Below are 14,095 nucleotides of genomic sequence, written 5' to 3'. Positions count from 1 at the left end.
ATGTAGCAATAAATAGTTAGTTCATAGTTACTACTGAAGGAGCACTTAGTCTCATAATAACATCTGCAGCAATTCTGATAATCAATTCACTGTTAAAGTCATTTATCAAGCAAAACATTTTCTGGTTCCAGCTTCTCAGATGTAGACGTGTGATACTTTAATAATAATAATAATAATAATAATAATCCTTATTTGTAGAGCACTTTTCAAAAACAAGTTACAAAGTGCTTTAACAAGTGTAAAGAATAATACAAAAAAAAAAGATAAGAGCATGAAAATTTTAATATAAAATTAGTAAAATACAATAAAATAAAAGGGATAAAATAAAGTCAAATAAGATCGGGAAATCTGTTTTCTATGTTCATAAGTTGAGAATCTTTGAGTTTTTGACTGTGGGGTTGAACAAAACAGTCTGAAGGTGTCACTTTGGGCTGTGAGAATTTGCAATGGCCTTTTTTTCACTATTTTCTAATACTTTGAAGACTAAACCATTTGTTAGCGCAAATTATCGTGATGAGTTACATCAGATATATTGTACATCGTGAGAGGTAAATGTGACCATAACCATAGCAGACAAAGACATTATTGTAATCTATATTGCAGTAGTCTGAAGGTCTTGATTATTAGTAAAAAAAATCTATACACTAACACCAATGTTTAAAATAAACAAAGCATTACAAAAAAACATCCATTAAAATCCCCACCAGGTAAACTCTGAGCAAACGCCTTTCCTCCAACAATCAGTTACATAAACAGTGATGAGAAAAGTTTAACTTTCTTTGTAAGACATCACAATCTAGGTTAAACTATTCTGCCTCCATTCTTTATCCGGTTTGGGATGATTCCATGTTTATGAATATGGTTAGCCTAAGCGCGCTTCCACCGAGCATTATGTTTTCTTTCGCTTTATTAATTGTGGAAATAACACAACAAAGGCATCTCTTAAACCTATTAACCATGTGAATGGAACACCGCTCGATAAATCAGCTGCACATGCAATCAAAATTGAAATAATTTTATATGCATAATGCATGTGCCTGTTTTCTTCGGAAACATCTGTTCTCCTCGAAGACTAATGCTCTCCTTAAGTCAGAGGGGTTTTTCTCCCTTCCCTCATTAAAAGAATATTATCCCATAAAATAATCTGAACTAATCCACAACTATAGGGAAAGAATGTTGCCAATAGGTATCTCCAATAATAGCCTGTTTTCCGAGTTTTACTTTAAAAGATTGGCATGAAAGATTGATCAAACTCTCCTGAGCAACTTCAAATATAGCAGCAGCCACAAAATATGAATTCATATCATCACTATCTGAATAAAATTTGCATTGCACAAAGTGTCAAAAGATATTTTGAGGAACATTTCTCCCTACAGGCCTGCAAACACACCCAGCGCTTTGTCCCTTATTTCCAAAAATAAAAAGCCATTCTAAACTTTCTAAAGAGGCCTTCACAGATCTCTCCCTACTACTTGTGCTTTGATGTGGCATGTCTTGTGTGTGTAAGCCTTTGTGAGTGAGTGAGTGAGTGACTGAGTGAAAGACGACGCCAGTAAAAGACTTGAGGCCTCGCTGTGTTGGCACAGTCTTCCCTGAAGCAAGTCTTCTCTTAGCCTTCTGCTGCCTTCATTACCTTTTCCCAGAGTTAGGTGTAAAACGACATCCTAACTTTACAACATAATAATAAAGGCAAATTAGCTCCTGCATAATTTAATCCACAGCACCTGGAGAGACCTCAATAATTCAAACACGAATCTTTCATGAAATAATCAAATCAATACATAATGAAATGCATAAATAAATCAACAGACAAATAACACAGCGTCCATCTGTTCTGAGGTAGAAGATCTGTTCCTGGGATTAACTACAACAACAGCCCCATGAAGCTAAATCCAAACAGTAGCCATTACGTTATCTTGTTACACACATCAAGATTTCTCACCCATTTTCTTTTTCAGAGTTATCGCCTCAAGCTTGATTTCAAAGGCGCAAAGCCAATCACGTCAAGTCAGACGGCCTCGCTCCGAACCTCTTCCGTTAATAATCCCCAATGCGTGCTACAAAACATTTCACTTCTCTTTCCTTTAACAGATAGTCAATCTGAAAGTAACAGTATCTGAGCCCAAAACTTTCCTCCACTCCTTTGATTTTACACTTGATCAAAGGCAGGCAGCCTTCTTTCAGAGTCACAGATCAGCTGAACATCAAAGGGGACGAGGGGTTCGCCTCAATACAAGTTGACAAATTCAAATTCACTTCGGCTCTTCTCCTAAGAGGCAGTTTTTGTTCACGTATTGGCCGGACAACCACATGCTAAACAGATCCCACGTTCAAGTTGAGCTGGAAAAAAAACACACACACAAAGAAAACCTTCAGCCCGCTCCATGCTCATTGGTCTAAAGGCACAAAGGCTAAACTATGCTGAAACTAAACCCAGATTAAACTGCATTAAGTGTTTAGCTGAAGTGCCTGCAGAGTTTTCATTTGGAGACATCTGACTGAATTACAACCGCAGTCCCTCTGAAATGAACAGGCTGCATGCTTGTTTTCAGCTCTGGAAAGTGCTTTCCATCATTTCTCATCAAGTCCAGACTTTTAAGTAATTTACTAATACTATATTAGTCATTGGCTGAACCAGACCACTAGTCTTCATTTCAGCTCATTGTCAGAGAAGGCTAATCGTAAAACTGATTCAGAAAAAAAAGAAACAGTACATGGGCTCTTTAGGAGATGAATATTCAAAAAGGATTCAATCAGCGATGAAAGGAGCTGTCACTGGCAGCTACACCAAGAGCGGCAGATTGCAGTTCAGTCAAAAACACCCCAGCTAAACAAACTCACATGCCTCTTCTTCAGCACACAGCAACAGGCCCAGAGCCTTCATAGTCACATGCTGCGCAAGAGGCTGAGAACATGCTTGGGACCTTGACCTTGGCCAAATACTGAGAACTTGCTGGGTCTTGACTGATTCAATTACCAAATACGTGACAAGAGATAAAAATTTGACTGATATCTGTCTGTATACAAAAACTAGAGCATTGGTTCCCAACCTGGGGGTCTGGAGCCCTACAAGGAGTCACAAGACAAATCTAAGGGGTTGTGAGATAATCAACAGGAGAGAAAAGCAGTTAAAACATATTTCTGCTTCTCTTTTTCTTCCAGACTGTTTTTTCTTGTGAATTACTGGACATTTTGCCTCATCTGGGCTCTAAAAAACTATAACACAAACAAACAAAACATAAGTTGAACTGTTTACAACTCATTGACTTAAGCAACTGTTCACAAGTGCATATTATTTTACAGGTCACAGCCCAAAAAGGTTGGGAACCACTGCACTACAGGAAGACTTGCGGTGCAAGAAGAATGAGGAAGAAACTTTTAAACTTGCAGGAACATCATAAACCACTGACCTATTTCCTCTCACTACACTTGATGTCAGAGCAGACCCAACAAAACAGGCATATGATCCAGTGTAACTCCTTTCCTATGGTTAAAAGGGTCAACAACACAGCTCTAGGTTTACTCTAGTCAGAATAGCCAGCAAGCACTCATACTACTTTCCCTGCGCACATAATTGTACTCCACTGGTTCTAGGAAGTGTGGGCAAATGTGTAAAACCGCATTAAACCATGCAGGCAGGCAATGCTGGTTGTTACCAAACCTCTGCGCTGCCCTGAACCCATCACTAAATCTGTCAGGCAGGGTGGGCCAGCCCGAGGAAAGGGTCTGGAGGCACGATGCACTAGTAAACCTAAAATAAATAGTTTTTCTACAATTTTGACACCATATTTCATAGCCAGCATTGATAATGTATCTATAATCTGACGTAAAATGCATGCAGTGTCCGTGTAGCATGACCGCAGAGGATGACTGACGAAAACCAAAAGGATTATCGATGCAGTCGAGGCAAAACGCCAAGCAACAGCTAAGCTAGCTTGTGTCGGCTAACAATGCTAAATGAAGGTTAAACTAGTTAAATGCGCGTACAATGGCACGCTGTAGCTGTCCGCGCTGACTGGGTGTAGCTGCAGGTGACAAGAAGCGGGTAAGATAACGTGACGTTATTAGCCTGCCTGTGTTAGCAAGTTATAACCGAGCCCATACACGGGCCTGTCCTCACTTCCGACACACAGCTGCTGCTAGCTGGAAACCACAAGACTAAGTCGTTAACACACGCAAACACGAGTGTGAGTGGTGCAGCAGAGTCATCGATAACCCTCTGTGGGCTGTCAGTGTGGTTGAGATACCTGTTCAGATCATGCAAGACTCCTCATTATGCTGTGTGCCCCGGACTGTCTCTGATTTGTAAACAGTGGCGGGTCAGGCGGATGTGCTGAACAACAGCTGACTAATCATGTGACCGGGGAGTTGTGCCCGACGGCGCCACTGTCTGCAGACGTGCTGCGCTGATGAGCTCCGCAGTTTAGTGCAATAAAGTCAAACTAGTTTCCACTCGTGGGGCGTTTAAAGTAACTCTGCTGTGCTGGCTACTTTATTTGAGTATTTTCTTCTACTGCCACTTACTTCTTCTCCACAACATTTCAGTGGGGTATTTAATAACCTACTCCACTAATTATTTGACTGATTTAATTACTAGTTGCTTTACAAGGAGGCTATATGTAGGCCTATTTAGTCGTACAACTGAAACGATTAGTTGATTAGACAGAAAATTATTTTGCAACTATTTTGATAATCGTTTGATTACTTTTTTAAAATTGTTCCTCGTCAAATTCAAGATACTCTTTATAAAGTAATTAATACATTGCAACTAATGACTTAATAAATTGTGTAAATCATGCTTTAAAGCTTTACAGATCAGTTATTAATAAGAACAACGTTTGGGCTGCCAGGTTATGGAAACTCTGTGGCTGTTGTATATCTTCCTCCAGCAGGACATATGCTTATAATGCCAATAATTAAGTTATTATTAACTGTTTTATAAAATATCCAAATCTGCAGTTATATTTTAATTAGCTAATTGGTTGTTGAGAAATTGATTTTTTTTGGATCCTCTGCAGCTCATTCCCCTATTAAAGCCTTATAGAGGTCAAACGGTGCATTTGGAGGAGTTTATCCTGCTGGAGGAGGATAAAAACCAACCAGTGAGACAACCTAGCAACCTAAAAGTTTTCCTTATTAATGCATATAACTGATCAATAAAGCATAAAGCCATAGTGAACGACATATTAAGATTTAATAAAGTAATAAGATACAACCTATAAACCCTTTAAAAAAGCTGCCAAAGCCCAATGTTATGATGAACTAAGTGTGCGATTTGGAATGCAGCATTAGTCTCACAGACCACAAACAGGAGGACTCAGATCCCTGTCCAGATTGTCCCCTTTGACTAAATGGCAATCGTGATGAATGCCACTTGCATTGTGCTTGCCACAGCACAACCGTCTTTTGCACTGTCCCTCTTCAGTCACATATCCAACCCATTAGACAGGTCTGGAAAATAATTCTTGAGATTTGTCTCAAGATGTCTTACTACTTTAGACTGCAGAGATAAAACTGAATAGGAGATTGCAAATTCAATTGCACATTTATCAGCACACAAACTGTGGCTGTCAGGGTCCGTATTTGAATCAAAAAAGCAGCAACATATTTTGGTGTAGAATAAAAACAAAATGTGTGGTAAGATTGTGAACAAAGAAGTAGAAAGAAAGAAAGAATGCTACAGTGGAAGAGCACAAGGTTGTATCACACCACCAAGGAGAAATCAAACACATCATGTATAAGCAGGAACAGTGAAGGGGCTCTACAACATGAGGGTTAATTAGCACAGTTTTATAGAGACTTAATTGCAGCAATTTCTGAGGTCAGACAAGTCAAGATTATCTGTAGAGTGCTTTTATCATACACCCACATCTCAAAGTGACAAAACAAAAGGCACAAAAACAAACTAAACCAAAGCAGCGGGACAGTCGTGATAGGAAAACGGCAGCAGTCCCTGTGAAAGTGTATACAGGTGGTGACATTAAATAGCATTAATGAGTCAAATGTGCGCATTGGTAGTTGTGTGTGTGTTTGTGTGTTGGTGGGGGTTAACACAAAGCAGTCATAATGACCATCATCGTCATTACCATCATCATCATCATCATCATCATCATCATCATCACAGGCATGGCATTTCAAGAGCGCCATTATCATCATTATTATAGCTAATATTACTGATGATGAGGCTTTTCGTGGCCTCTTGTTGGCCCTGACTAAGGTATCACCATGGAAACAGATGACAGAAAAGAGCATTTATTGAATTACTCTATAAAGCTATTCTGACCAAATGGGGCTTGAATGTTGCACTGTGAAAAGTCCTGAGGAGAGACAGATGAGACTCCGGGGCAGAGAGGGAGGCAGAAACGCAGAAGGAAAGAGCATTGGAGACAGATAAAATAAAAGAAGAATAAAAAAAGAGACAGAAGATGGAAAACACTGGCAGCATTAAGGGCCATGTGATTGTGCAGAGACGCATAACCACTGGTACAGAGAGCCCTGGTGATCAGCACAGAAGAATATTGTCTGATGGCTGGACACAATGACAGCAATTCACCAACATAGACACAGTCATATAAGAGGAAATCATCAGTACTAACTCTATAACACCAGTACAGAAAGCGGACATAAGAACCAATTATTTAATCTTTAATGGGTCTTCCACAGCAGGCCTTCTGCTTCCTAAAATAGCTGTCTGATAAATGAGCTTCATCTCTTATTTACTTCTCTGCTTGTTTCGAGAGTCTTTCTAGCGTGATAACTCTCACAGACTGTCCCCAAAGCAAATTTTACACGTTGCTAAAATATCCCAACCAAATATTTTAAAAATGCAAAGGTCGTCTGATGATTTTATGCTACGTAGGAAGAAAACAACCATTGTTATATCTGTGAGACAGAAACAGCACAATGCCCTCCAGACTATCTCTGTGTTCCCGCAGATTCGATCACATGAGGTGAGAAACATCATATGTCTTTGTACGGATGAGTAAAGCTTCCACATTCTAATTGATGTTAATATGTTAAAGTTAGATTACCTTAATTTAAGTTAAAAGATATCTGTCCCGGCATCTGGACTCTTAAAATGTACATTTTCTTCAATTAATCTTACTAATATCACATGCTCACAACAGATTGAAGTAATGAACATAGAGTGCAATTATAACTGAGTCTTCATTTTTACAAACCACTATTATTTAATTTCAACAATTCGGCTTCAGTCTGATATTTGTAGTCCACAATCTTTAGTTTAATGTTTCTCTCATGAAGAAACATTAAACTGTGCACTCCATTCAGCACACTCCTTGTGAACAATAAAATTAGAACGATTGAATGTTAAAATACAACATTTAGGTAAACCACTTTTCACTTTTTCATTGTAAAATAACATGCATCAGTAGAAATACTGTGTGTAAACCATGATGTGTGTTCAGGGGCAAATTAGACCTCAACAAAACTTTGCAAACATTGTGAATAAAGTTGAGAAATAGGAACAAAACATTTACTCATTAGCCGTAGAGACACATGATACATCCATATATTCCATATGGCATCTCATCCATTGTTTCATCTGCTGATTTCTTAAGTTCTGCTGTAAAAACAAAATGCAAAGGATGCCATGTCCTTTATGAAAGGATTCATTACAATTGCTACATATCATTCACATATTCAACTATCATTTCATTTAAAACAGAATCAGGAAACTTGATTGATTGACTTAATTTAATACAAGATGACAGACAAACTTCAACAAGAACAATGTAAGATAAAACAGTGAGATTCCTGAAGGAAACAGTTGAACTTTTAAACGACTGATCAAAAACACAAAGCACTCATAGTGAAGACAAAAATAATGGAGATATTGATAAAAAAAAAAAACAGACTGGCAGTGCCACTTTCTGCAAGGCATTTCTGGCATGGACATTTCTTGAACTTTAGATCAGTCAACCAACTACAATTACTCTTTTTTTTAGACAGTGATATGTAATCTCTTTGTATTGGGGTCCAATTCCTCCAGACACATATATCTACACAGAAACAATGTGTTATAACACTATCTGCACATGTAGTCACAGTTATTTTCTGTCTCAAGTGCAGTAGGGATTCTCAAATCACAGGACAGCTTTAAGTATAATGTAGGTGCACTGTCCGGGAATAAACACCAGCATCCTTCTAAGCTGTGATATAAACATATGCAGTAAGTCAGCTTTTTGTCCACACTATTTAAGGACACACACCTATATAACAGTCCAATACGAAAACACTGTGAGTCAGTACTCCTCCAGTAACAGCGGCTGAGTTGCATGTGGACCAAAGACGTGAAACACCTCGGTGGCTCACGGGGATCATACTGCATGTATGTGGGTTAGATGTGGCTCTCCTGCTCCTCCTTCATAGGGGGAAAGGTTTGAGTGCCAACATCTGATTCTTTCAAAACATTTATCTTGCTCACATCATTTCTCCCTGTTTGCTTCTCTACCTCCGTTTGTTTTGTTTCAGTCTCCCCATCACCTCCTTCCTCCTGCTCCTCTGCAGTTACGTCTGTCTGGGAGAGGTTTGGTTCTGCACAGCTGTACTGGCTGTCTCGACTGGGTTTTGGACTCTGGCTGCTGTGCTGATGCTTGTTGTGGTCCTGGCTGTTGAAGAATCTTCGGATGGTGTGTTTGGGAAGGCCCAGCTGAGCCGACAGGGTGTGGACCGCTTCCTCATCTGGGTTGAGGCCCACGTCCTGGATGAAGCTCTGCAGGATTCCCAGGGCTTCATGGGACACTCTTAACCCCCCACCTTGGACCTCATCTCCACCTTGGACCTCATTATCTGTCTCTGAACAAACCCCAGCAGTACCTTGGTCCTGATCACTGGGCCACTTCATAGTGAGCTTCTCCTTAACCCTGCCCTCTTTGCTGTCTCCAGTGATCTCATTACTTCCTTCCTCACCCACATTTCCATCCATCACTTGCCCCTTGCTTTCTGCGCCCTTGTCCCTCACCTTACCAGTACCACCCCAGTCCCCTGCCAGACTGCTCCTCTCTCTTCGTCCCCCCTCAACCCAGTCCTTACTGTCCCCCCTCTCACCATTACTACTGCACCTGCCCTGCAAACGTACTCTCAAGTGCCCCCAGTTACCCCCAGCCTCGGACTCGGCTGGTGATGCGGCACATGGTTGCCGTGGAGACAGGTGAGGTCCTGCCTCGGGCTGGAGGGGTTGATGGGGTTGAAGATGGTGTTGCTGTGGCAGTGGAGAGTTTCGTTGGTACTGACAAGAGACATAGAGAAAGTAGAAGCAATTACAGTCAAAAGCCCGTCTTTAAGATTTTATATTATCAACACCAACTAATTTATTGTCGATGTGGATATTACCATGTTTAATGTTAATGGTAGATGATGTGAAGGCAGCCTAGACAGAAATGTATTTGCAAGATTTGAAGTGACAGGTCTTTTTTATTTGCATATTCATTTTTACGGACCATTATCAGATCCTATTTAAAATGTACAAGTAATGGATATATAATAATTGACTTCACTGCTTAATGAAATGTGCTCTATTCATTTTAGACTGTATATTAAAGAGAAGTTACAAACACTGAATCACTGATAGAAGAATTGCTGTCATATCATGACAGAGACTAAACAACCTTATCTCATAGATTCTCTATGTTTTGCTTCTCAATTGTGGTATTGTTTCTCGTGGGAGTTTTAAATAATCTCAATATAGAAATTGGTGGAAGTTCTGTCCTTCGTTTGACCTCAGTTTGAATGATTTATTTGCAGAACATACACAGACTGATTACCACATTTCAGACATATCATGGCTGGGTCGAAGGTGCAATGAAGGCACAGGACATGCTGCTCTGCTCTGGTAAGAAATTAAAGGGAGTATAAACTGTGTGAACCGCTGAGGTTTCACACATGAGATGGTCTGCAATGTAGCCATCCAGGGTTCATGTACACAGAAGTAGTCAGGATCTAAACCAGTACATGTGATGTCTTCTTGTCTCGTTTTTAATGCAATGGTATTGCACACAACATACTGTGCTTTCACAAACATAGGGACAGATTTTGTGACGTCAACTGTGAGTCTGTGTTATAATCAAGCCATAAATCCATGCCCAAGCTATGGAAGGGAATGAAAAACAAGTAATCAGCCTCGTTGCTCCTGACATTTTTGACATTACACTGTCACTGCTGTGCTGCTTTTCACACCCTATTGCACACACTGCAGCTCAATTGACATCTAACCTGATGTGTTTTCTTTCAAATTTCTGGTAACATTTAAAATTTTTATATAGCACTTTTCTTTTTTTATATATTAAAGTGCTTTAGAAAAAAGAAAGTACTGAAAATAAAAAAATGTTTATTGGAAGGTTCCAGTTATTTATCAGCTAGCCTTTGCTGCTCCTTTTAATTTATTCCAAACTGCTATTTATATAGCTGGTAAACATAACATGAAAAAAAAAAACTCTCTGTGGATTTTTTTTCTCAAGCAAGATCTAACAAAGACAGAGTGTTCAGAACAGCGTGTGTGGAATGATATGTATTGTGTTTTTGCAGTCTCACCAGTGCATTGTCATTGCTGAGCAGCATAAGCCTGTCAGTGCAGTGCTGCTGTGCCGTTGTGTTGTTGCTTTCCTGTTCGTAGATAGCGTCTCGTTCAGTCTGGGACAGGCTGAGGAACCGGCGGATCATGCACAAGTTCTCCCACAGGGTCCGGTTCTCTGGGTTGGGATCCTCCTTCCAACGCAGCAGCTCACACAGCCAGCCCTACACGAGGAACGGTAAATCTTTACTTACCCTATTCATCATGTATAAACAGTACATAAACATTTAAAAATGTATTTAACACACTATGATGCAGTTGTAAGCAGCCAATATAAATGTGTATTAATGGATTTGCAGGACGAGAACATACAAGGGGCTGACCAACTAACACATTGTGTAGGACTGAGCACACCAAGGTGCTCTGTGGTCATTAAATGGCCTTTTCTTCACCCAGTGGTCAAGACACTGCGTCAGCACACATTAGTACTTCTGAGGTGTCCTTAAACATGACCCTGACACCCAGGAAGCTCCTGTGGTGCAGCTCTATCTGACTGACCTGAGCCGACAACTCTGTAGAGCAAGAGAAAGCAAGAAGAGAAATATCCCACAACAACAGAAGAAAGCCTAATGTCCTGCCATAATTGCCACGATATAATAAACCTATTCATTAGCCATGCTAATTAAGTCAATAATTCAGTTAATTAGTTCATTAAGTATAGTGAATATTTCTACATCAACAAGCTCATCTTCATATACCTCAGAGTATCAATATCTTAGGTCTTTTTGCTTTCTTAAGAGTCAAAAAGGATGAATGATGTCATGTTGAGCGCTAAGCTAAAAGTGGCTTGGTTTAACTTCTGGATGTCTTTGAAAACTAACACCATTCAGAGAAATACACATTACCCAACAAAGGCTCAGCTTTTCATGCATCAGTCTAATTTCTGTGACACATATTTAAGTACACATATTACTGATCTAACCTTTTTGGCAGTTGGAGCATGTAAACAGGAAATGGTTTGAAAGTTTGATTTCATCTCATTTCATGGATAGACCCGGGCATCCACATTTACTTCTTAAGCTAAGCTAACCTCACCATGCGACATACCTCAAAGCACTGCATGCTCAAACAAAAAGCATTTAGTTGTTTGTCTGGTACTAAGTCAGTAGGAAAAAAGGAAAATGTAAAAAAGAGGTTACAATATTTTTGACAAAGTCAGTTTCTCAAAGTCAGTCACTCATTGTTAAACATATTTATTTTACATCCACTCTCCTAATAATTTTGTGACTAATTAGAATTTAATAAGATATAAGTGGTAGTAACTGCAAAGGTGAGTTCAGCTTTCCCTTGGTGTATAAAGTGCAAATTCACAATAATTTACTTTTCACATTTATTCAACATGGGTCCATGTTGTAAAGCGCCTTGTCTATTTCCTGTTTGCTCTAATATATTATATTATATATAATATATTTGCTCAAGCATAAAAAATAAAGGCAAGTTGAAAGATGATGGTGAGATCCTCTTAGGTGGATTTGGTTTTCTGCATCAGGAGGGAAGAAACTTGTGAGTGGCAGATTGACGAACGTAAAGCCAAGCTAGTTACAGATTCATGAACTGGAGCATGATTACATTTGCAAGCAGGCTGATAGGTACACACACACAAAAAGAGAGAGTCACACACATACACCTGGCTGTAGCCCAAGTCTAGCACACAATGCCATCCAGATGCAGAGTGCAGATAGAACAGAGAGATCCAGCCTGGTTCTGCCTGCCAAACAGCCGGGTAATACAGAGAGAGAGAGAGAGAGAGAGAGAGAAAGAGAGAGAGAGAGAGAGAGAGGGGGAGAGAGAGAGGTAATAAGAACATAGAGAAAGTAAAGTAAAAAGGGAGGCCAGCGAATAGATAGAATAAGAACCTCAGGGGTTTTGGACCACCTGTCTGTACTGGCATGACCACTGAATGACCTCCAAACATCTTCATGATGAGCAGAGAGAAGGGAAAGAGAAAGGAAGAGAGAAAGAAGAAAAGAAAGGAAGACAGAAAAGTGAAAATTGGAGACATGCACGAGAGCAAGAGAAAATGAGACAGCTAAAATCCCCCCATTCCATGAAGGGAAATTATCCTCAAAACAAAGGCAATAACAAGCTTATGGGGCTGCCATAAAAATGAGAACAATAAACACTCAAATCATGCCTGTGTGCGTATGTGTGTATTAGTGCATTTGTTTGCTTGTGTGTGTTTGTGGGATTGCGTGTACGTGTCTGTGCTTGTACAGTATGTCTATGTGCAAAAACAAGTGGTTTGTATGTGTGTGCGCCTATTTTTGTGTGGTGACTATTAAAGCGATAATTTAGGACACAATAGCAGTCTGATGCACTGATGATAGTCCTCTGCAGAGTACAGCTGCTGGTTGATTATCTGGGCTTTCCTCCACACACACTAGCCATCCCTGCTTTAACTGGGGAGATGGATTCATAAGAAAAGCTAAATTTGAACAGTCAAGCAATAGAAATGATTGGGTACAATATGTATGTGTTTCTAAATTGGACATCTTCATCAGATTCACACCAGCAAGCAAGTAAGCACCTGACTCTTGGAGGCGGCCACCTTTGCAAAAAGAGCCTGAGACACCTTGGCTCTCTTCATCTCGTGCTGAATCTCCTCGTAGATAGAAGCGCTGACATTGAGAACACAACTGTCTGTCCTCAACCCTCTGTCTCCTATAACTGGGGACAACCTTGCCTAAAATGAGATAGACAACACGACAAAAACACACACACACAAAGGTGTTTATGCGAATGTAAAGACAACCCAGGCTTGGCCAGGCGCAACATCAGACATACAGTGGGTACGGAAAGTATTCAGACCCCTTTAAATTTTTCACTCTTTGTTTCATTGCAGCCATTTTCCAAAAATCAAAAAAGTTCATTTTATTTCTCAGTAATGTACACTCAGCACCCCATCTTGACAGAAAAAACAGAAATGTAGAAAGTTTTTGCAAATTTATTAAAAAAGAAAAACTGAAATATCACATGGTCATAAGTATTCAGACCCTTTGCCGTGACACTCATATTTAACTCAGGTGCTGTCTATTTCTTCTGATCATCCTTGAGATGGTTCTACACCTTCATTTGAGTCCAGTTGTGTTTGATTATACTGATTGGACTTGATTAGGAAAGCCACACACCTGTCTATATAAGACCTTACAGCTCACAGTGCATGTCAGAGCAAATGAGAATCATGAGGTCAAAGGAACTGCCTGAAGAGCTCAGAGACAGAATTGTGGCAAGGCACAGATCTGGCCAAGGTTACAAAAAAATTCTGCTGCACTTAAGGTTCCTAAGAGCACAGTGGCCTCCATAATCCTCAAATGGAAGACGTTTGGGACGACCAGAACCCTTCCTAGAGCTGGCCGTGCGGCCAAACTGAGCTATCGGGGGAGAAGAGCCTTGGTGAGAGAGGTAAAGAAGAACCCAAAGGTCACTGTGGCTGAGCTCCAGAGATGCAGTCGGGAGATGGGAGAAAGTTGTAGTAAGTCAACCATCACTGCAGCAATCCACCAG

The 14,095-nt window shown here is 40.1% G+C and overlaps 2 protein-coding genes across 4 annotated transcripts in view; both read right to left on the bottom strand.

Annotated features, from left to right (window-relative positions):
* tbc1d5 (TBC1 domain family, member 5) overlaps window positions 1-4,354 on the bottom strand; it is a 24,188-nt gene extending 19,834 nt beyond the window's left edge. For all 3 annotated transcript variants that reach the window (XM_046058734.1, XM_046058735.1, XM_046058736.1), the window contains exon 1: window positions 4,248-4,354. The gene's annotated coding sequence lies outside the window, so the exon portion shown is untranslated. The remainder of the gene's footprint in view (window positions 1-4,247) is intronic.
* A 3,380-nt stretch (window positions 4,355-7,734) lies between these two features.
* Window positions 7,735-14,095, bottom strand: part of satb1a (SATB homeobox 1a) — a 16,463-nt gene continuing 10,102 nt past the window's right edge. Inside the window, exons 9-11 of the mRNA XM_046059402.1 lie at window positions 13,119-13,274; window positions 10,552-10,755; window positions 7,735-9,250 (exon numbers count right to left, since the gene is read on the bottom strand). Of these exons, the coding sequence (XP_045915358.1) occupies window positions 8,360-9,250; window positions 10,552-10,755; window positions 13,119-13,274 (1,251 nt within the window). The 3' untranslated portion in view covers window positions 7,735-8,359. The remainder of the gene's footprint in view (window positions 9,251-10,551; window positions 10,756-13,118; window positions 13,275-14,095) is intronic.

Source organism: Micropterus dolomieu, linkage group LG09 (genome assembly GCF_021292245.1).
Source record: "Micropterus dolomieu isolate WLL.071019.BEF.003 ecotype Adirondacks linkage group LG09, ASM2129224v1, whole genome shotgun sequence".
In the NCBI taxonomy this organism is placed as follows: domain Eukaryota; kingdom Metazoa; phylum Chordata; class Actinopteri; order Centrarchiformes; family Centrarchidae; genus Micropterus; species Micropterus dolomieu.
Note: the sequence above shows the minus strand (reverse complement) of the source record. Positions and strands in the feature narration are given on the sequence as shown.